This window comes from Camelus dromedarius, chromosome 5 (assembly GCF_036321535.1).
Source record: "Camelus dromedarius isolate mCamDro1 chromosome 5, mCamDro1.pat, whole genome shotgun sequence".
NCBI classification, from domain to species: Eukaryota; Metazoa; Chordata; class Mammalia; order Artiodactyla; family Camelidae; genus Camelus; species Camelus dromedarius.
This window is the reverse complement of record NC_087440.1, coordinates 16,213,958-16,237,116: the sequence shown is the minus strand read 5'-3', so window position 1 is coordinate 16,237,116 and position 23,159 is coordinate 16,213,958. Positions and strand designations below refer to the sequence as shown.

Genomic DNA, 23,159 nt, shown 5'->3' with positions numbered 1-23,159 from the left:
GCTTTTTTGAAATCTTTGCCTTCAGAACATGAAGGCTCCGTGATCTATGTGTTCAATTTTGTTCAGCTTGGTGAAATTAAAGACATCCGAGAATGTGTGCAAGCCTCAGACAGGACGCTTTAGAACATGAGCCTTCCTCCACAGCGATAAGCATACAATGACTGCAGTCAATGCCCCGAGACCAGCGGAAAATGGAAAGCTTCAAACTGCCTTTGTGCTGTTATCGAGGGGGCATCGCCCATGCACTTGGGGAGGGTGGATGCAGCCCATAAAATACATCCTTTCATTTTAGAAATAGGCATTTCGGGTCCAGGGTGGTAAAATCAAACCTTTCAATGCCACCCACAGCATCTACTCTCACATGGACTTATCACACCACTCCACTCAACCTGGGTCCTATTTAAAATCTGATTATAAAGTACGTGTGCAATTCTACCCAGCTCAGGCAACCGCAGAACACAGGTTGTTCTCTCTGCTCTGGGATCCTGCCCTTTGGCTCTGAAGCAATGCTGACCCACCAACTGCACTTTAATGAAGTGAAAGGCCATCCTGTCCCTGGGACGGCCCCTCTTCTGCAAGCCTCCCCCAGTAAAGAAATGAAGGGCTGATTCTCTCCTATCCCCACAATGACTTCCCATAACAGAATCGCATATTTCAAAATGCAGATACCTGCAGCCCCCCAAACTGATGGCTTATCCACCTTCAAATCTGAAATGACAATGGAGAAATGGGGTTGATTTCACACAAAACACACTGGAATTTGTAAATCCAAAAGACGGTTCTCCTTGACCTTGGAATCAACTAAAACAGCCCTGCTTTGGACAAAATATTCTAAAATATTATGAAAGCATGTCTTTTGGTGTCAAAGAGCATACTGATCACACAGTGTGGTCACTTAAGACTCAGCTTACACTTACCAAGGGGAAAGGGCAGGGGAGAGGGATAAATTAGGAGTTTGGGATTAAGAGATACACACTATAATATATAAAATAGGTAGGCAACAAGGATTTACTGTATAGCACCAGGAACTATAAACAATATCTTATAATAACCTGTAATGGAAAAGAATCTGAAAAAGAATGTGTGTATGTAACTGAATCACTTTGCTGAACACCTGAAACTATCACAACATTGTAAATCAACTATACTTAAGTAGAACAGAGAGAAGAAAAAAAAGAATCAAAATTCATTTTCTGAAAAACCAAAACAGATTCAACATAATCACCCACTTTATTCACATTTCACTTCAAATGATGTCCATCTACTTCCAAAAGTTAGGCCTATCTTCAAAAAAAGGAAGATTTGGTACCACTTAAGATACTTAAAACAGTTTGCCATAGAGGAGTCTATAATACTGAGCAAGAGAGCAATTGGTGGGATGAGTATGTGACTTCTACCACTGTTTTTAAAAAAGTAACTCGAGTTTTTATGGGCCATTTGGTATATATACTATAGATTTTATCTAGTAAGTCCTTTTTTTAAAAAAAAAGTGTGTGTACCTCTGGGAGGAATAAGTAACTGGCCTAGCCAGTTGAGCCCACTGGTAGGACAACTTCGGCCGGCACGTCTGCTAAGAACTCACTGGTATAACCATTTAGGTAAGTGGTGATCAGACTTAGAAGTTCTTAAGAATCCACTGGGATGCTGGGTAAAATGCAGATTCCTGGGACCGTTCCTAGAGGTTCTGATTCTATAGGTCTTCAGTTTAACAGACTCCTTGGTGATACTGAAGCAGATCGGTTCAAAAATCCCCCAGCAGATTAAAACTTCTAGTGGAACTCACTGCACAGGACACCTGGTTCTAGGCTCTGCAGCTTCAACCAGATGGCTGTGTTGGTGGATGCTAAGGAATTAGGGCGCCTGCTCCTAGCGGCTGCGGTGGGGAAGGCCATACCACCTGCACATTGGATGATGTTCCATTTGAGGGGAAATCTGCATTCAACTTAGTCACGCAATATGCTGGGACAAGTATTTGGTATAATCCTCTCCCCTCCCCTCTCGGCCCTTTAACCCTGCTATCTCCGGAAGGGCTTTCACCAGAGGGCATCTGGAGGTCCTCACACCTTTGCTCACGTGACCCCCGGCACACATGGGTTGTGATGAGTGACCTGCATTCTCTCTCCCATCCGGCAGCCTGGGTGCTGAGAGGCCTAGTCCATCTGTCCCTCGAAATGCATCCACGCTCTAGGCAGTGGTTCTCAACCTTGGCTGCACGTTGGGGAAACACAGGGGAGTGTTAACAAGTGCTGAAGACTGAGTCTCATCTCCAGATGTTCTGATTTAATGGGTGAGGCTGGGGCTTGAGGACTGGGAGTTTTAAAAGCTCCCTCAAGTGTTTCCAACAGAGCTAAAACAGGTTGAGAATCCCTCCACAGCAGCAGTCAGCACACCTTTTTTTATAAAGGGCCAGGGAGTAAAAATTCTATGCTTTGTGAGTCATACTGACTGAAGCTGAACTCAACTCTGCAGTGGTAGCTCGAAAAGCAGCCACAGACAATACGTAAACAAGTGAGTGTGGCTGTGTGACAATATCACCTATGGGAAAAATTGAATTCTATATAATTCCCACATGTCACAAAACATTCTTCTTTTGATTTTTTTCCCCCAAACACTTAAAAAAGTCAAAAACCATTCTCGGTTCCAAAGGTGGCAAAAATCAAAATTAGGTAGCAGGTAAGATTTGGCTCTGGCTGGTTGACCCTTCTGGAGTAAACCAGAAATGAATATAAAAGGCCCTGGGCTCACAGTCCGCGGCCAGCTTGTGCGCGGCAGAAAACCTATTAGCACACAACCTTACGGACAAAGATTGTTTATATGTATTTTGGACTTGGCCTTGCTCAGTATCTTGGTGCAGGAAAACTTGTACTTGTTCAGTATCCGAGTTTTGTAAGAGATGAGTCTTCTACTACATAAATATAAGGCTGATGAAACTTCTTTTACATATTGTCAATTATCATTGTCCATTCCTTGTCTCTCCTACCAGCATTCAGTGAAAGGGGAGAGAAACTGGAAAAAAAATATTTTTAAACATCAATTAAGCTTCATTAAGTGATACTATATGCATGATACAGGACCAAGTGGTTGGGGGAAATACAGAAAAAAAACAAAATTGTAACATTACAGTAAATGTGAAAAGGGAGAGAAACTGGAGGGCTTTAATGTATCTATAACTCTTCTAATAGAGTGAAGAAGGGCTGATTGAGTAGGCTCTGCAATCAGACAGCCGACATTCCAAATCTAGCAGTCTCCTACAAGCCCTGTGACGCTGAGCAAGTTTTGAAAGCTTTCTGTCTCCGTTTCTTAAAGTTATAAAGTGGGAATAATAATAGTGCTGTGAACAATGCCTGAGTAAATGATAGCCATTATTGTTGCTTTTTCCTTAAATGTCTGTCTGCTTTGCAAACTGGGTTTAGCCCACCTTTTACAATGCCTAGTACCCAGCAGAGTACTCTGTGGTTATAACTGGATTGCTATAGACGATATGTTGCAGAAGAGGTCCAATTATCTCTAAATGCAACTAGCAATGGATAATCAAAGTTTTTATAAAGGCAGAACACCTAACTGATTTTCTTTAGATATCCCATGGCACCTAGTAGACTGCCTTAGACACACAGAGGTTCAATATGTAAATGCTGAGACAGCTCTATGGCATTGAAGCAAAGTATGATCCCCATCCCCCTGTATAATCCAGATCCCCCTTTAGAACAGAGGTACGCATTGCCCCCATTTCTGGAGTGTTCATTGCTAATGGCTCACAGCTGAGTTTCTTCCCCAGAACTTGTTCTCTCCTTAAGGTAGTGACCTTGCCCACAGATATGTCCCTCCCCATAGACAGCAGGCACCAATGACAGGTCAATACAGGGTTCGAGGTCCTGGTCTCTCTCTTTGCCATGTTGAGACAGCATGACTATTCAAGCCTCTCCACCTGCCACGTCCAGTCCTGCGTCCCTCACTCCCTCACGAGTTGATCTTGAGAACCCTCTCAGTAAACCTTCTGTATTTAACTCTCCATCTCAGAGTCTGTTGCTAGATCCAGCCTAAGTCCTGCTAATGAGCTGCTGCCAGAATTATGCTACTTTGGCATAAACACTTAACTAGAGAATGTCTTTCCTTTTAAGAATCTGTGCTGTCACAGCTGACAGTTAAAAAAAAATCAATTTCAGAGAAAATCTTCTTAACTGGCTCTTAGATGATCTGGATCAAAAAGAGCCACCCTCTTATTGTTCAAAAATACGTAAAAAGGCACATTTTCCTAAGTAGGCGCAGCTCCCACAAGCTACAACGCGTGTGTAAGTAAAGGGGTCAGGGCTGGCATTTATCCCATTGGGCATTTTGCAGGTTTCTGAAGGAGAATACTGATAGGAATTGGAACAAATCTGCCTGGCAGGTGGAGAGACGCGCCAACTGCCCTGCATTTCCTTTGGCCACAAAGCTCTCTTTTAATCAGAGAAAAGCCTTTCAGGCGGAGATTAGTTTTTAATGAATTTTGAGTGCTTCCCATCTAGCTCACTCTTCCTAAAAGGAGCCGTATCATCAATTTTTCCAGAGACCTATATATATAATACATACACATATCAGAATTAAAACTTGCTGCTCTGGCATTCCCCAGGCTTTGCCCTTTTCCTAAAAGCAAAAGCAAATAATAATAAAAACCTCCAGGTGATTATTGAGATTTTCGGGGGGAACTACCTTTTCAAAAACAAGGGATTTCCATATGATTTGTGGTCCAATCTGGGACCTCATTTTGAAACCCCTGAATAGGGTTTCCTTATATCTGTGGTTCTCAAAGTGTGGTCCCCAGACCAGCGGCGTGAACAACACCTGGGAACTCATTAGACATGCAAATTCTTAAATTCAAAACTCTGGGAGTGGTGCCCAAGTTACAGTATTTTCACAAGCCCTCGAGGTGACTGATTCTCTTGTGTGCTAAAGTTTGAGAATCACTATCTGATACAATTTTTTTCCTTAGAAGAGACCAGAAAAGGATACTAAAAGTATCCTCACCTACATATTTATGAGCATTTTAATGAAGGCCCTTTCAGAAGGAACTCACAAACGAGGGATCTGGTATCTCAAACCCAGAACAAATTGCAGCCTGAGGTTTGAATGTTTCCTTATTCTATCACTTCTGACTGTCAGCATCTCCCTGAGTTTTGTTCCTTAAGATTCTCTCATTTTGACTGAGGCACAGTACACAGGAGTCAGGCAGACCTGATTTCTGCTTTCATCACTCATTAACTTGCTAGATGAGTTCTGCCATTTCTCTAAGTCTCGGTATCCTCACGGGCAAAATAGGATTAATAGTAAATACCTTTTATAAATGTTAATTTTTATGCTGATGACAATGCTGATAACAGTAGCTATTAATTAATAATAAATTGCTCTAGAGATCACTTGCTAATAGTTGAAAACCATGTTTGAATCCCTGAGAGAGGCTGAAGTTCAGCCAGTTCCATGTGGATCAAGAAATCCTTCTCTTCATCTGAATCAACCCCTAGGACCCCCAAGGCTTTCTGAGCCAAACTGAGCATCTTCAGTTAATTTATTTTTATTCCTCAGTTCAACGACGTATACAAATGGTGTCCATGTGCCACACACTCTACTATGGAGCCAGGGACCTGATGCAACTGTCTAAGAGCTCCTCATTCTGGAATTTGGCCTAGTTCAGAATGCCAGGTTCCATGTTTGTAGACTGTCTAGGTCTTTTTTGCTTTTCTCTACCAGCAGTGACCGTGGAGCCTTCAAGACCTCCAAAGTCATCTCAAGATCTATGATCTAGGCCTGAGAAGCCCTGAAACCTCTCTATTCATCACTAAATACTTATTGATCCAACTACATCCGAAGCACTGTGGCTGTGCAATCCCCCAGGCCCATGGACTGGTTCTAGGGAGAACCTTAAGGCCCAAAGATGATGGGTAATTGAGCCCTTGTGATTGACTGCCCCACTGAAATAGGACCACAGGGACCCAATCCCTTCCAGGCCAGACACACTCTGGGGCACACCCTGGGCCTTCTCGGGAGGCTCCTATGAACTGCAGCATTAATTTTCCAGGAGCAATGGTTCAAAAGGCCTATTCTACTCACATTGTTAAACGATTCAGACCAGGAGCTGACCACTGTGTCTATCAAAATCAAAATCAGAAATCCAGTCTCTTGGTCCTAGAGAAATCTGCACAGAGTATAGTTGAAAATGCTTAGGGTGTTACAAACATTCAGTACTGACATCTAAAGGAACCCCAAAAGGGACATACTAGAATGCATTCTCATCTGGCTCTGCGTGGTAAAGGAGGCCTGGGGGGAAAAATCACTGGAGAAAGCTATTTCATTCAGCAATTGAAGCTGAAAATACTGGCGTTGGCCCAAAATGCATAGGCTTTAATATTCATCCATTTTAAACTCTAAGTTAATTCTTTCTCCTCAACCATTAGACCATCCACTACCATCCATATTTAGACTCGGACAGACAGCTAACTATTCTTACTTATGTCAGTGAATGTGTGCATATTGCCTGTTAGAAAGAGAGAGTAGTCACGTGATAATATGTGCACATTGGTAAGTTTCTATAGAATTAGCAGGCCCTGATTTCAGCTGCAACGTATTTTTCAAAACCATTTCATAAATTGGGTCATATTTTCCATGGAAAAACTGCTAAAATTGGGAGTTTCATTCCTGACCAAGGATTCCTTGGCAAATCAAATATAGATACTGTAAATAGTCTGTTGTAGAACAAAACTAGTGACCATTTTATAAACTTCAATGAATACCTAAAGCACTAATACAATGCCCTAAGTCCTATAAAAAAGGCATAAACATATATAATACTTACACGTGTAGTCTCCTAGTTTCTTGAAATAGCCAAACACCACATACACATACAGCTTGATTGAACTATGTTCCAAAATTAATGCACTAACTATAATAACATTAAACATTTGATTAACAATTTGGCAAACCTTAGATTTCAGAGGAGCATTTGGGGGGTGATTTAAATATTTCCAATCTTTTTTTTTTTAGGTGTTCAAAGAAACCAATCTATTGTCTTCTTTTCCCTTTGAGGTAGAAATCTATTTTTTACTGCATTTAAACTACCTCAGTTGTGCAAGCTGCTTTTTCTTCCTCCCTGCTGTATTTCAGATCTCCAAAATTTAACCATCGTCTAAATGGAAGTTTGTACCCTTTGACTGACATCTTACCATTTCTCCCACACCCTAGCTCTTGGCAAGCACCATTCCATCCACTCTCTAATTCTATACGTTCAGATTTTTAGATTCCACATCTAAGTGCTATCATATGGTATTTGAATATACTCAGCCCTTTATCCCCTCTCTGATGCCTTTACTTTGTGTGCCAGGTGGGCTGCAGTCCCACTCCTAACCCCATGGTCTCCTCACAAGTCAACACAGAACCACACACCAGATGCTGGACAGCTTTATACACAGATACACACACTTATCCATGTACAGCTGCAACCAATCTCATTCCTCCATTCCTCAGGAAATTTAGATAAATGCAAGCCTGTTTTTAAACAAACAGATATCTTCATTTAGCCACCTAGCATGCAGATATTTGACCTCCACAGAATACTTTGCTTCCTAATGCTCACATTTCTTACAAACCTCATGCACAGGCCTTTGCAAATGTTCAGCTGCATATTGGATCTGCTTTACATCTAACGGTTGCTAACACACACACACACACACACACACACACACACACACACACACACAGAAGTATGCATTTTTCTCCGAAGAACTGCCTTTAATGTCTTGTTGAAGCCAAAGAATCAAAATTCCAAGATAGTGAATTAAATCTGCAGAATCAGGGCTCAGGAGCAATAACATTACAAACAGGAAATTAGTCGAATTACAATATCCTCTGAATTATGATCTCTGCTTCCTTGTTGCTTTACCTACTACCAGTCACCCAAACAGCCTGCTTACTGTCTACAGCAGCAGGTCCAAAGAACATACTCGAGGTTTTCCTCCCCCATGGAATGGAGTGGGGCAAATAAATAAACCCCTTATGATCATCTAGAGAAAAAGAATCTGAAGCCAAGATCCCAAAAGGGAGCACTCATCACCCGTTCTCTAACAGCTCCCCATTTTCCTTCACAGACTTGCTGCACCCAGCCCCTCCACAACTCTACCCCCACCCCTGGCACCCCCAGGGATGGCCATCACAGGAATGAGGCTAACCCACTTCGAATCGCTGCATCCCAGCTGTCCTGGAGCCCGGCATGGACAGATCCCGTGCTGGGTGCTTCACGATTAGCCCAGATGATTCTGTTCCCAAGTATGACTTACAAATGGAAGGCAGCAAATACAGGAAGAGGACAGAGTAGCGAGACAATGATCTGGAGGTCCCTCCCGCCAGCAGTGTGCCCTGCCCCTCGGGGTCAGTCATGTCCTGTCATGGTGAACTAACTGTCCCCTCCATTATTCCTATGAAGTTCTGTTCTTCTGGGTTGAAAGCCAAGCCCTGTCCCACCAGCTCCACTTTACCCTCATGGATAATTTATTCCTCTTTTGGTAACTGAGGGAGGTTCCCACTGAGACACAGAAAAGGAGGCATCTTTAGTGGGAGAGGGAAGATTTTTTTTCTTCTTTGTGTGATGTGGATGCTTATGCAAGGGATGGGGTGGGCTTTAGATTTTAGTGACATGATTTCTTCTGTGTGTATATTTCAGATCAAATGGGAGATTTTTTTGTTTTCTTTGTATTTGTTTTAAAAAATCATGATGAATGGTAACTAGATTTACCATGGTGATCATTTTGAAATGTGTAGAAATACGGAATCATTATGTTGCATACCAGGAATTAACACAGAATTGCAAGTCAATTGTACTTCAAAAATAAACAAACTCGTATAAAAGATCAGATTTGCGGTTACCAGAAACAGTGGGTGTACGGAGGGGGAAGTGGATGAAGGCAGTCAAAAGGTACAAACTTCCAGTTATAAGATAAATAAGTACTAGGGATATAATGTACAACATGACAAATGTAATTAACACTGTTTATACTGTATAGCACAGGGAAATATATACAAGATCTTGTGGTAGCTCACAGTGGAAAAAAATGTGACAATGAATATATGTATGTTCATGAATAACTGAAAAATTGTGCTCTACACTGGAATTTGACACAACACTGCAAAATGACTATAACTCAAAAAAATTGTTAAAAAAATTAACACTGTTGTATGTAATACGTGGAAGTTGTTAAGATAGTAGATCCTAAGAGCTTTTATCACAAGGAAAAAATTTTTTTCTATTTCTTTACTTTTGTATCTATATGAAATGATGGATGGCCATTAAACTTACTGTGGTAATCAATTTATGATGTAGATAAGTCAAATCACTATGCTGTACACCTTAAACTTACACAGCGCTGCATGTCAATTATATCTCAATAAAACTGGAAGAAAAAAATAAAAATAAACAAATTATGAAAGAATAACCTTAAAAAATTAAAGAAAGAACAGCATAAAATAAACTTAAAACAAAAGGTGGAAAGATATACTGAAGATAAAGGACAAATAAATGAATTAGAAAACCAAAAACCAAGTAGATTTGAACAATAAAACTAAACCTCGTTCTTTAAAAAAAAAAAAGCAATAAAATAAACAAACTTCTGGCAAATCTGATTTAAAAAGAACACACAAACAAATTAGAAATGAAGAAGAAAGCAGAATCACATATATAGAGGCTACTTGAAAATGAGATGAGAACACTGTGGCCAACATCATGTGATACATTTGAAAACTCTAGACAAAATGCCCAACTTTGGGGGTAAAATCTTCCAAATTATTTTACCAAATGATAGAAAATTTGAAAAGACTAATAAAAAAGATTTGACAATGGAGGTTAAAAAAAAAACAGCTAACAGGCCCAGAGAGTTGCTGGGGCTAGAATAAAGACTCTTCAAGTAGCAGATAATTCCAACATTGTTTTAAATTGCTGCAGAGCACAGAAAGGAAGGAAAGGTTCTGAAGTCACCCTCAGGAGGCTAACCTATTCCTGAAACAGAAACTACATGAGTGGAGTTCAAAAAAGGAAGCTTACTTATACTAAGGATACAAAAATTTGAAATAAAATATCAACAAGTTGTACGTAACTTCTAGTTATGATGATGCGACAATTAAGAAGGGTTTACAGCAGGAATTCAATGATCGTTCCATATTACGAAACCTATTAATGGACTTCTCTACAATGATAATGAAAGGGAAAAGTATATAACCATCATAACATATTATAATAGTGGCAAAGAGCAAAATTTCTTGATTCCAGTAGCCCTAGCCTAAAGTTCCATTCTTTGTACCTATTAGCTGTGTGACCTTGGGCAAGTCACTTAATCTAAATATTTTTTCCTCATTAGCAGAATAAGAGTTTTTAACGAAGATTAAATGAGATAATTCTAGTAAACGTTTTGAATCCTCCCAAAAAATAAAAATCATGATGAGAACATTTTTATAGGAGAGAGAAGTGGCTATGTCATCCTTAGTATGGTTTTCATTTCCCTCTTCTCTTATCTCCTTTTGATACTGTTTGTCAGACATTTGATGACAACCGTCACTGTGAGTCTTTGTTTTCCTAATGATCTTGTTTCTCTTTTTTATCAGGAAAAACCTCCTCCTTTGTCTTTTTGCATGAACACTCGATTACTAAAAATTGAGATCCGGCCCTAAATCAGTCAAGTGGATAAATGCCTGGGTGAGAATTAGAGGAGGAACAAGAGTAAAAGCCACTCCAGGGGCTCCCTGGGGACTCAATCTGGAGTCAAGTGTGATGAGAGCTTTGAAAAGGGTGTAATCCAGGGAACTGCCAACAAAGTACATGGCTTCCTTGTCCTTTTCTTTTTCTCTGCTTTGTTTGAGTCTTTTCTGTGTTCTAGGTCCTGTGGATTCAGCCCTCAAACAAGTGGCAGAAAGGCCCCACATAAAGTCAAGAATTTGATGCCATCTTTCTCCTGTTTCAAACACTGATCCAACTGTTGTATCTTAACCATGACTCCTCCTTTATTACCAGGAACTTCATGTTGCTGTCTCCCTATTATCCGTAATAATGTACTAACTAGTACAGAGATGGGAAGACCAACTACCACCACGACTGGGACATCAGCCTGAACACACCTGTTTGTACCTGGAGTGGCAATTAGCTACATGAGTTTCTCAGCATTCACACTTGACTGATTTTCTGTTTGACAGTACATGTCAGGAGGTCACTGTGGTCACACAAAATAAAGTTCTTTCTTTTACAATTCTAAGTGGTCCTTTTCTTGGATTAGGTAGGATTATGAGTTAAATGAAACTTTGTGAATACATGAAATTCACATTTTAAACCATCTGAAACCTGATTCAATAGTTGTATTAATATCATCCAAGACAACTGGTAACAAAGCACCTTGAATAGTGGCTGAAAATGAAAGTGTATGTAAGTTGAGAGAAGAAAGGAGAAGGAGACAAAGAAGAAAAAAACTAAAAGAGAAGAAGAGGAAATATTTGCTAAGTAGGGTGGGAATGAGAGGTTTTAGGGAAAGTGAGCCACCCTCAAGCTTCCACAAACCTGCCCAGAGCACAGTCCGCCATGCCTGAACCTCAAACAGACACATCGACAAGGAATACCATTCGGATGCTATGCTAGACACCTCCCCTTGGATCTGCACATCAGTCATAAGCTGAATCTTTATGGCAGAGGAAAAAAAATAGTCTTTTACCATTTATTAAACAATAGGAAAACACAGGCTTACAAATTCAAGAATATATTTTTTTAAATAGATACTAACAAAAACTAGATACATGGCTGGGAGGATACCAACTAGTACAGTTCTTCTGTAGAACAATCTAGCAAGAAGCATCTAACACCTTCAGGATATTTCTATTGTTTAACCTAGTGATAAACCTTGAAGACATTATGCTAAATGAAATAATCTACTCACAAAAGGACAAATACCATATAATTCTACCCACAGGAGGTACCTAAAGTAGTCATAGTCATAGAGACAGGAAGTAGAATGGTGGTTGCCCCAGGAATGAGGAGTTACTATTTAATGAATACAAAGTTTCAATTCAAGAGGATGGAAAAAGTTCTGGAGATGGATGGTAGCGACGGCTGCACAACCATGTGAACGTACCTCCTGCTGCTGAACTGTATACTTACAAATGGTTAAAATGGTAAATTTTATGTTATGCATATTTTACCACAACTTAAAAATGTTTGTGAATATTCAGCAACAGGAAAATGGTCAATGTGGGAGAAATAGTATCTAATATTTTTCAGATTTTCTACAAGAATCATTGTCAGCTCCTGCATGGAAGAAAAGATCAGAAAGGTATTCCAGGGCACAAAATGTCAGCAGATAGCACATCCAGGTGAGATTATGAATGATTTTCCTTCTCATATTTATTTGTATTTTCCAAATGTCCTAAGTAAATATACAGAGATTTCAGAACTAGAAAATAAAATAAATGTGAAAACCCAGCCCCTACATCTCTACCCTTTTACCCTGCTTGATGACAACAGTCACGGCCCTACCTAAAAGTAGATTGTATGTTTATTTGTTTCCTTGCCATAGTCTGTTTCCCCAGCTAGAAGTAAATTCCATGAGGCTTCGGCATCCTTAATTCTTGAAGAGTTTCAGACACTTAATGAGCACTCCATACCTATTCAAGTGAAGGAGCATGAGTCAACGAATGAATGAATAAGGGGATAAAAAGAAAATCGGTCATCCTCAGGTAAGGACACTGTTATTCCTTTGTCCTGGGCCCCCAATCCAGGCACCTGGGGTAGCGACCCTTTTCCTCCCATCTGTAACCTACTCAGGATTGGAGGAAGGACTTTCTCCAAATTAAGGATCATCAGAATGAAATAAAACTGGAAATGTGTGCAAAGCAGGGCTAAGAGGGTTGGAAGTAATCTAGAAACCTTGTTGCTTAAGGGATAGTTGAAGGGCCTAACAACGTGAAAGAGAAGATGTAAAAGGAGGGGGAAACAGCCTGGAAGGTGGTCAGGTGGAACCATGCATTTATTCCATAAATACCCCTTGAGCCTCTTCTAGGTGCCAAGGACTGAAATAGGTACCAAGAACACAGGGGGGGAAAAAGAATTAGATTTCATCTGTTTGAGTCCTGAAGGTATACCAAGGATGGGTGAGAAATTTGGAAAGCAATTTGAATGCATCATCAACAAGTGCGTCTACAACAACACGTCTTAAAGTTCCCTTCATGGAACCCTAGAGGTAACACAGGGCGTTCATTTATGTTACGTGGAAAAAGGATTCTGGGGCCAAATAAATTTAGAAAATCTTGAGATAAAGTTAGCATTTTTTAAACGACAGCACAGGACTTCTCCAGGTCTTTAATCTACTGCTGTCAACTGTGACTCTCCTAAGTGGCAGAATGATTCTTCTTCCCAGACCTTCTGTTCAAGAGGACACTTTTTCTGGGCCTTGAATTCCATAGGATGAGCATTAGGAAAAGTTACCCTTTCTTCATAATGGGAATATTGATAAAGGTAATATCTGGGAGAATATTGATAAAGGAGACTATTTGGTAAAGGTGGCCTGCAACCATGGATGCAGGCAGGCTCTGTGGCTTGGCCCTGAGACACACACTGGCACCACACACAACAGGTGCCCAAGTCTTCATCCTGAATCATTCATGTTAATCCAGTCTTCTCACCTCACAATTTTGCCAGCTACCAGTCTCAGCACTCAATTATTCAAATCTTTTCATCCTTGCTTTGAACTTGGCCTTAATGAACCATGCCTTGTGTTTCTGCATCTGACTTGGACTCTGTGTAATAATGATTCTGGTTCTTTCCCTGAGCTGCCTGGGACCACCCTGGGTAAGGCTCCCCCTGGTTCAACTCTTCCATCAGCTCTCTGTACATGGAAGAAGGAGAGCCAAACAAGGAGGAAGCAGGTGCTTGTGTCAGGGAGGCCACAAATGGAGAGAGCTTGGACTTTCTGATGTAGAAAGTTCTTCCTTGTTCTTATTTTCAGCTACTTCTTCAATGGGTTTGAGACCCTGAAATGTCCCATTTCTAGATAGAATTCTAAATACTTATAGTATCTGGGAAACTGGCTGTTTCTATGACGGCATCATCTTGTAAGTTCTCACATGAAATGCAAATTCCCCACCACACGATTGGGAAATCTTTCACATGATGAGGCAAAGCTGCTCATCCAAGGTCACCAGGCTGTGTTCTAGCTTCCAGCCATATGAATAAGAACCCACGGCGCCTTTGAAGACTTGCATGAAACTCCTGTGGGGAGAAACTCTTGTGACTTTTAAACGATCGTCCTCAAAGCCTGTCCCATTTATATTCTCTTACCTTGTAACTTGGGTTCTCTTTCCAAAATCCAGTGACCTCATTGATTGCAGCACTTCAATACAGCCCATGTACTGGAATAAGAAGAAAAAAAAAGAACAAGTAGGAAAAAATAGCACACAGATAGCTCTTAGCATCATTGATTTCCTGGGAACACCTGAAATCAGCTCCTGATATCAAATTACAATCGCACACTCAGCCCACCATTCATATTTCTGACCATTAATGGACACGCACCTTGAGCTTCAGTTCAGTTATAAAACATCCAAACTCCAATATCGGGAATGCAGCTGTCATCCCTAACAAATGTGAGCTCAGTGGTTAAGAGCTTGGGTTCCGGGGCCAGACCATGTGAATCTGAATCCTGGTTCTGCCAGTGATTAGTTATGGAACCTCAGGAAATTACTCAACTTCTCTGCATCTCAGTTTTGTCACTGGTAACATGGGGATACAATTAGAATCGTTGTGAGAGTTAAATTATTTCCTACAAAGGTTTGAAGAACAGTGCCTAGTATGTGCATGTGCTCAAATATTAGAGGAAGCAAGACTAAATGTGAGACAAATAATACAGGAATATCAAATCTTCGAAGGAGATAAAACAAGCAGATAAATGCATGTAATACAGGATTTAGTAATAAAAGTTATCTTATTTTTTTGCAAGATCATTTACTGAGGGTTCAAGAAAGGGGAAAAAAAAGTCATGTCCTACACCAGAAATGAGCAAATTAGCTTGAACGTGGGGTACTGGAAAAGTGACTTTATGACTTATAAAGCTAAAAGATGGTTTATATTGAATGTGGCAGCAGTGGGAGCCATGTCGGGCTGCTGGTAAGAGAGTGATAGGATTAGTGTGTGTTTGAGGAGCCTTGTGTCAGCAGCAGTCTGAAGGTGGGTTAATAGTGAAGGAGTAAGTGAGGATGCTCCTGTTGAGAAGGAAGTAATGACAGCTCACACCGGAGAGGGATGGTGACAGTAGGAAGGAGGGGACCGATTCAAGTGACATCACGGAAATAGATACTACATGATTTGGCAGTCGATTTGATCTAGAGAATAAGAGAGAAGAATGAGTCAAGGATGACTCAGCCAGTGTAGCAGAGGGAACAGTGATTCCATTAACAGAAACAGGAAAGCCAGGAGAGGGGAAGATGAGTTGGTTTGGGACCTGTTGACTGAAAGATGCTGGTGGGGTATCCAGGAAATAACCAGCTGACAATTGAAAATTGGATTCTGAAATCATGGAGAGGCATTAAGTCGAGGGATGCAGACTTCAGTAGTCTTCTGTGTAGCTCTGCCCGGTGAGGCAGTGGGAGTAATCCTCTTAGCAGAGCCTCGGTTGACGAGGGAGAGAGTTTCTCTGAGAGTGAGCTCGGAAATGCTATGAGAGCCAAGTGGTCTGATTGCAAGTGATCTGTCGGCTCCTTGGAGATGGTATGCTTCCTGTTTCTCTTTCCCCTGGAAACCTTCCAGGCTTCCTCTGCTTGGAAATGACAAAAGCACTGTGGAAAGATGGCAGGAGCTGGGGGATGCCTCCCCAGACACATCTTGTAGTATTTCTCAGCAATTCTGTAGATTTCACATCCCAAGAGCAGGTCAGCGCACCAAGGGTTGCCGAGAGCCTTGTGTCAGGGAGAGCGTGCTGGCCAGGACAGTTATCTGGTGATTTTCAGTCAGACTTCTGTTGTCACATTCCTCCTGGTGGCCCTAATATTGACAACATTTTTTTTGCATATTTGATTCTGTCCCAATCACAACTAACATCCCAAGGCTTGAGGACCTCAAAGAAGTTAGTGATATCTAGAGATTTCTGTTTTACAGACTTATTAGGAAAGGAACACTAGATATAGGGGGCATGGTAGTAAGCCCACCTCAAAACTGTCATGAAAGGAGGTCCCAAGGGTCCAAGATCCATGTTGAGGGTGCACTGAAAAGACCATTTTCCTGTCCTCACCAGTGCTCTGGCTTTTCCTGCCTTTCTGTGTCTCCTTCCATTCCAGACCTTAGCTCCTGCTCCTCTTTTTCCTGCACCCAACACCCTGGAAAGAATGGACTCCCAACACAGGCTGAGGAACAGGTCTGGGCTCTAACTCCAATCCCCCCAGGAAGCCTTGCTAGTGCAGAGATCGGGGGGGGGGGGGCATCTTTCTCTTCAGCTGTAAATTATCCATTTAAGACCAGGTGAGATAGTCTATCAGGGCACTGTTTTTGAAAACGTGACCAAGCACCTCCAGTTTTCCCACTCAGCCAGAGGGATTTGTCAAAAATAAATATCAGGCCATGTCCCTCTATTACTTAAAACCCCTGGCATTTATTATCAAAACAAGCTCGTAACTATAAACACCTAAACCCTGTGTCTTCTGGCCCCCATTTACCCCTTCAACTCCGTCTGTGTCACTGTCCCCCTGCACACTTTGCTGCCACATTGGCTTTCCTTCTATTCCTCGGATACATCCAACTCTTTCCAGACACAGGGCCTTTGCACTTGCTGTTTCTCTTCTGCCACTGCCAGCTCTGCCTAGCTTCTCCCCTACGGCTCTGCAGGACTGACTTCTTTTTGACCCTCAGGTTTTAATTCAACTTAAAACACCGCCTCAGAGGCCTCTCCTGTCACCTTGCATCACAGTCCCCCACTTGTCATTTTTATGCCACTGGCGGATTATCAGGCTTTCTTGTTAATTTGCTTGTTTATCACCTGTCTTCATTCCCTGGGCTGTAAGCACCGTAAGAGTAAGGACCACGATCACCACCATATTCCCAATACCTGGGACAGCGCCTGGGCTAGGGCAGTTACTCAATAAATAAATACTGGATGAAAGAGCGAATACAGCTTCTACTGTTCAGCTCTGACAGTATCTTCAAAGTGGGCAGAGGGAGGTGAAGGTCTAACCGTTTTCTCCATCCTGGGGGATAAGTGAGGCATACTAGATAACTCAGGACTCAGGAAGAGACTCAGAGAAACTGTAGGCCAGGATGACACCTTTGGGAGGTTCCCAGATTTCTTTGTACAGTTTCCTCCGTGTCTGTGATTTTGATTATTCCCCCATCTGAGAGATTGGAAACACACACCCTAAACAAGAGGGGAAGGTGGGGAGAACGTGCCTGACTCCTCAGGCGTTCCAGGGGCCGGGGACGGGGTCGGGGTCGGGGTCGGGGTCGGGGTGGGGGTGGGGGTGGGGGTGGGGGTGGGGAGGGCCGCGAATGACAAAGTCAATGGTGGGGGCTTTAACAAGAGAGGAGAGTGGACTGCACATCGGAACCGGAGGGGGATAAAGAGGCAAACAGAGTCAGCTGGGACGGAGTCGCTCCGGGGCTGCCGCGGCTCGGCGTCCCCCACCCCCCCACCCAGTGAGGGAGCGTGTCACCTGGGGGCGCTCTCAGCCCAGCGCGGTGAGCCACCAGCGGGGGGATTCCGGTTGTGAATGAGGACAGGGGTTTTCAGTGGAGAGCGGGAGCGGAGGCCAGAGAGCGAGGGACTCTCCCAAGGTTTTGTTCTTAACCACACTTCGCGGCGCGACACCCACCTCACCCCCTTCCTTCTAAGGCAACCCCAGTCGTTGCCTCGCCTCCCCTCCCTTGAAACCTCTGTTTTGCTTCACACACTTGTCTGTCAGCAGGGGTACACCTGCTGCCGGCCTCCCGGCGGTAAACTGAAGGTTCTGGAGAAAGAGAGTCCTGGCCTGAGGCGATCCTGACAGCGAGCACGGACCCCACCCCTTCCGCTCTGCGCATGCGTGGAGCAAGGCGCCCTGCGCGAGGCGGAGAAAACCCACGCCCGGTTTCGTCCACGCTCAGCCCGTTTCACTCCCCAACCGCGGCTGTGAGGGAAGCAGAGAGAGGGCCCTGCATAAAAAGAGTCTGTCACTAGAACCTAACACAACATTGTAAATCAACTGTATTTCAATTAAAAAAAAAAAATCTGTCCGCGTCTTCGTTTTAGGTACCTGATGGCTGTATAAGTGAATAGTGGCTGGATGGCCGGGCCTGAGGCAGGAGGAGTTTAGCTGGTTGATTTAAGCATAAACGGGATGATAATACCTCTCATTCACTTAGTAAATGGAGATCTGCACAAGACATGGCCTCTGTTCTTAAGAAACCCAGCCCCATGAGGCTAGGACAACTATGAAAGAGATGATTTATCTTTTCTTTCCATGAGGTTAGTCATTGTTCTTAATTCCATTTAGTAGATGAAGAAATTAAGGCCTATTAAAGGAAGTGCCTGGCACAGTTTCATTTATTCAGTGAGACTGAATCAGGGCTTATTCTAGAGGCCACAGTCCATTTCTGGGACCCTGTGTGTAAGTCTCATATATCAGGAAAAGCAAAAAGAGGAGGGGTCACCCAGCTGCTCCCACTGACTGTTCCTCAGGTCTGCCCAGGTGGGTAAGTAGGTAAGGAGCCTGGGAATCACATGGTAAGAGCAGACATGAGTCCAAGCTCTCCTGGGGCCTGCAGGGGGTGGCGCAGGAGACAGAAGACACTCCCTAATTCCTGACCCTGTGAAGAGGAGAGGACACTGAAGACCTTTATTTAAGGCATCCCAGGGTGGTGAGAACGTGGCAGGGCTCAGACAACCTTCCCATTCAGCACCTGACAGATGGCTCACCTAGCTCCCTGCTCACGCGAACCCCTTGTGCCCCGAGGCAGTCATAATATTTTGTACCATCTGAGCTTCAACCACTTGCTTCCAGCGAGAGGTGAACAGCCTATTCATGGCCTGTGTATCTTTGCATTCCAGGGAAGAAATGACTGGGGGTTTCAGAGAAAAAAATGAAAGCTAGCTTATGGGAACTTTTCATTCTGACTCTTACAGAATGATGACTTTGGTAGACCTAAAGAAAAAGAATATATAGTCTTACATCCTCAGAAGGAACGTATCTGCAGGATACATAAGATACTGTTAACAGTGGTTACCTCTGGGTATGGGAGAGCGGCAGCCTTTTACTTTTTACTTCAACTTTTTGTATTATGTTTTTAAAAATAAGTAGGTAGTATTACTTTAGAGTTAAAATTAAATAAAGCCTACTACTTAACCTCTTGGAATCACCATTTATTAATGACCAAGTAGGATTAAGGCCCTTTTTTCAATGGCATATTCCCTTCCTTAGAGCATGCTTGCCCCAGTGCGAGGCGTATGGAGGAATACCGGTAAAGAGAAGGTTGAAAGCATTGGCCCTGCACTTGATAAGACAGGGAAGGATGACACTTTGAAACAATCAGAACTCTGAAGAACAGTATATCACGTATGATATGACAAGGGTATGACCTTCATGTGATAAATGTTCAACAATAGTAGAGGCCACCAACATGGCCTGAAGACACTGCAGGATTTTTCTGCCGCCTCTAGATCACATCAAGTTTTTCCCATTTTAAAAAAGGGGAGAGTGGGGAGAGGACATTCTCTTCACAAACTTGAGACATTGTCTCCACTTCCTTACTTTCCACTCAGGCTTTAACTCACTACAGTAGTTTCTAGTCTCAAGACTCTGCTGAACCTGCCTAGACAAAGCAGTGATCTCTTCCTCCACTCCGGCGAGCGCTTCTGTTCTCCGGCTCACCTGCATGGGCTTCTGCCCACCTCTAGCCACGCCTTTTCTTTCCTCTGAACCTCTCTCCTATCTTGATTTTCTTGAACATGTACTCTGGTTTCTCACCTTTATCCTCTGACTATTCCTTCTCAGTATCCTTTGCTGGTTCTTTTAATTTTTTCCGTCTTTTTTTATAAACAATGTACCTCCTCCTGGCACTCTATACCATTGGTTCTCAACCCTGACTACATATTAAACCTATCAGGAAAAAGACACAAATGAACTTATTTACAAAGCAGACACAGAAAAGAAATTTATGGTTACCAGGGGAAAAGAAGTTGGGAAGGGATAAATTGGGACTTTGTGATTTGCAGATGCTAACTACTATATATAAAATAGATGAACAACAAGTTTCTACTGTGGAGCACAGGGAACTATGTTCAATATCTTGTAGTAACCTATAATGAAAAAGAATTTGAAAAAGAATATATGCCTGTATACATATGACTGAACTATTATGCTATACACCAAAAATTAACACAACATTGTAAACTGACTATACTCCAATAAATTAAAAGAAAAAAAAACCCCACCAGGGAAGCTTAGAAAATTCTGGTTCCCAAGTTCTACTCCAATCCAGTAAACTCAGTCTCTACCACGGATACTCCTTTGACGTCCATTATTACCTGGGTGCTGACAGCACACAGATTTTCAACCCAAGCTCTCTCCTATGCTCCAGATATGCATAATCACATAAACATTCCCCCTGCATCTCACCCTAGTTTGAGCACACTCTGTCTCTCAATTGCAATGGAGTGAATTCACATCATATGCATGTTCAACTACTACATCCGTTTGCCCGGCAAAAAGTAAGAGATCAGTCCCTTTGTTCAGCTCCTTGGCCCCAAACCCTACTTCTCAAACTAGACTTTGATCTCCGCTGCACCAGGGAAAGGGGACCTCTCTGTAAATGCAAACAGAAATACAAGCCATTGATTCTGAGCCTTGATGGTCCAGGTGCACAGGTGTAAGAGATTTCAGGGACTGCCCAGTGTATTCTTTACATGTTTCACCCAAGTGCTGAATTTAGAACATAAGCCCCCTAAGAAGGAGCCTCTGCTGTCCCACCCTCTGAATTTGCCTTGCCCAGTGCAGCCAGCACTTTACTGACACTCAGGTCTAGCATGATATCACTCCACCCTCTCAAACCTTCTTCCCACTTAAAACCCTTACAGGTCCCCTTACCCCCATACTTAAAACAGAGCTCTTCAAACTTTAGGGAACTTCATAATCATCAGGGAAACATAAAGGGATGATTTGTTTAAAAACAGGTTCCTGGGGCTCTGACACATTCTGCTTCAGTAGGTCTAGGAGACTGCATTTTAATAAGCACTGGCGGATTCTGCTACAAGTGGTTCAAGTATGACACTGTGGAGAAAACATCAGTCTCCAGGAAAAGAGCCTATTTGCTTAGCTGGATGCACAAAGCTATCCCCAACTATCATCATTCAAAAGTCACTTCTATGAGACCTCTCCTCTTCTCCTCCTTTCTGACCTGCATGCTTGGCCACTCCCTTCTCTGGACCCTTCTCTATACACTGTATGTAAGTCCAGCAGACCTTTCAGAAAACATTAATTGCCCATATGGCTTTATTTGGTCAATGTGTCTGTATCTCTTTTGGAAGAGGAACAGTGTCTGTTTCTTCTTTGTATCCTCAGTGTTGAGCCTCCCTCACCAATGTTCTTGAGATAAATGAGTAAAATATGGCTTTAATAACTTTTAAGACAAGATAGAATATGTATATTAAAAAATCATATTAAAGATTTAGGTAATACTTTTTTCAAACTGAATCTCATCTAACTTGGATTTCCCCAAAGAATAATCATAAAGGCCAAAACCCAATGCTTAGTAATTAAGATATAATGAGTGAATTGATTCAAAGAGAAGGTAATAGCCAGATACAGGCAAATCTGGAACCATATGGCCTACAAGAAAGACAAAATCCAAACTACTCACTCCAGCCCCTTGTTGCCATGGGGGAAACCGGTCTGATTTTTCAAGAGAAGTCAGAAATAAGACTTTGTTTATGAATTTTCCTAAATTTTAAAACCAAGAGGTCACATAACAAACAATCCAAAAATGAAATTTAAGAAATTTCATTTACAATAGAATCAAAAACAATAAAATATTTATGAATAAATTTAACAAAATAAATGCAAAATTTATACTTTGAGAACTATAAAATATTGTTGAAAGAAATTTAAGAAGATCAAAATAAATGCAGAGACATTCCATGTTCATGGATCAGAAGACTTAATGTTAATATAGCAATTCTTCCCAAACTGACGTGCCAATTCAACTCAATTCCTAGCAAAGTATCAGATGGCTTCTTTGCAGAAATTGATAAGCTGATCCTAAGACTCACATGGAAATTCAAGAGACCCAGAAGAGCCAACACAATCTTGAAGAAGAACAAAGTTGGAAGGCTCATGTGTCCCAATTTCAAACTTCCTACACAGCAACACAATCAAAACAGGTGTGGTATTGGCACATGGAAAGATGTGCAGATCAATGGAATAGCATTGAGCGTCCAAAAATAAACCCTCACATTTACTGTCAATTGATTTTTGACAAGGGCACCAAAACAACTCAAGTAGGGAAAGAACAGTGGTTTCAACAAATGGTGCTGGAGCAACTGGATATCAAAAGAATTAAATCACATATAAAAGAATGAAATTATACTCTTATTTCATACCATATGCAAAATAAACTCAAAATGGATCTAAGACCTGCGTATAAGAGTTAAAATGGTAAAACTCTTAAAAGAAAACAGACAAAAATCATCAGGACCTTGGATAGGACCCAAAGTACAAGCAACCATAGAAAACAATAGATAAAAATTGAATTTAATAAAAATGAAATACTTTCATGCTTCAAGGAACACTCTAAGGAAAATGAAAAGATCACCCACACAATGGGATAAAATGTTTGCAAATGATTTATCTGATAAGGGACTTGCATCCAGAATAGATAAAGAACTCTTAAAACCCAGTGATAAAAAGACAAATGACACAATTTTAAAATGGACAAATGATCTGAACAGACATTTCTCCAAAGAAGAGATACAAATGGCCACTAAGCACATGAAAAACTGCTCAATGTTATTCATTACTAAGGAACTGCACATCAAAACCACAATGAGATAACCACTTCACACCCTTTGGAATGGCTATAATTTAAAAAACAAACTGCAAATAGCAAGTGTTGGCAAAGATGTGGAGAAACTGGAAACTTCAGACACTGCTAATGG

General features: G+C 41.8%; 1 protein-coding gene across 1 annotated transcript in view; it reads right to left on the bottom strand.

The window, feature by feature from the left end:
* SHC4 (SHC adaptor protein 4) overlaps positions 1 to 23,159 on the bottom strand; it is a 109,168-nt gene that overhangs the window by 56,372 nt on the left and 29,637 nt on the right. The window contains exon 2 of the mRNA XM_010998597.3: positions 14,330 to 14,400. Coding sequence (XP_010996899.1) covers positions 14,330 to 14,400 — 71 coding nt within the window. The remainder of the gene's footprint in view (positions 1 to 14,329; positions 14,401 to 23,159) is intronic.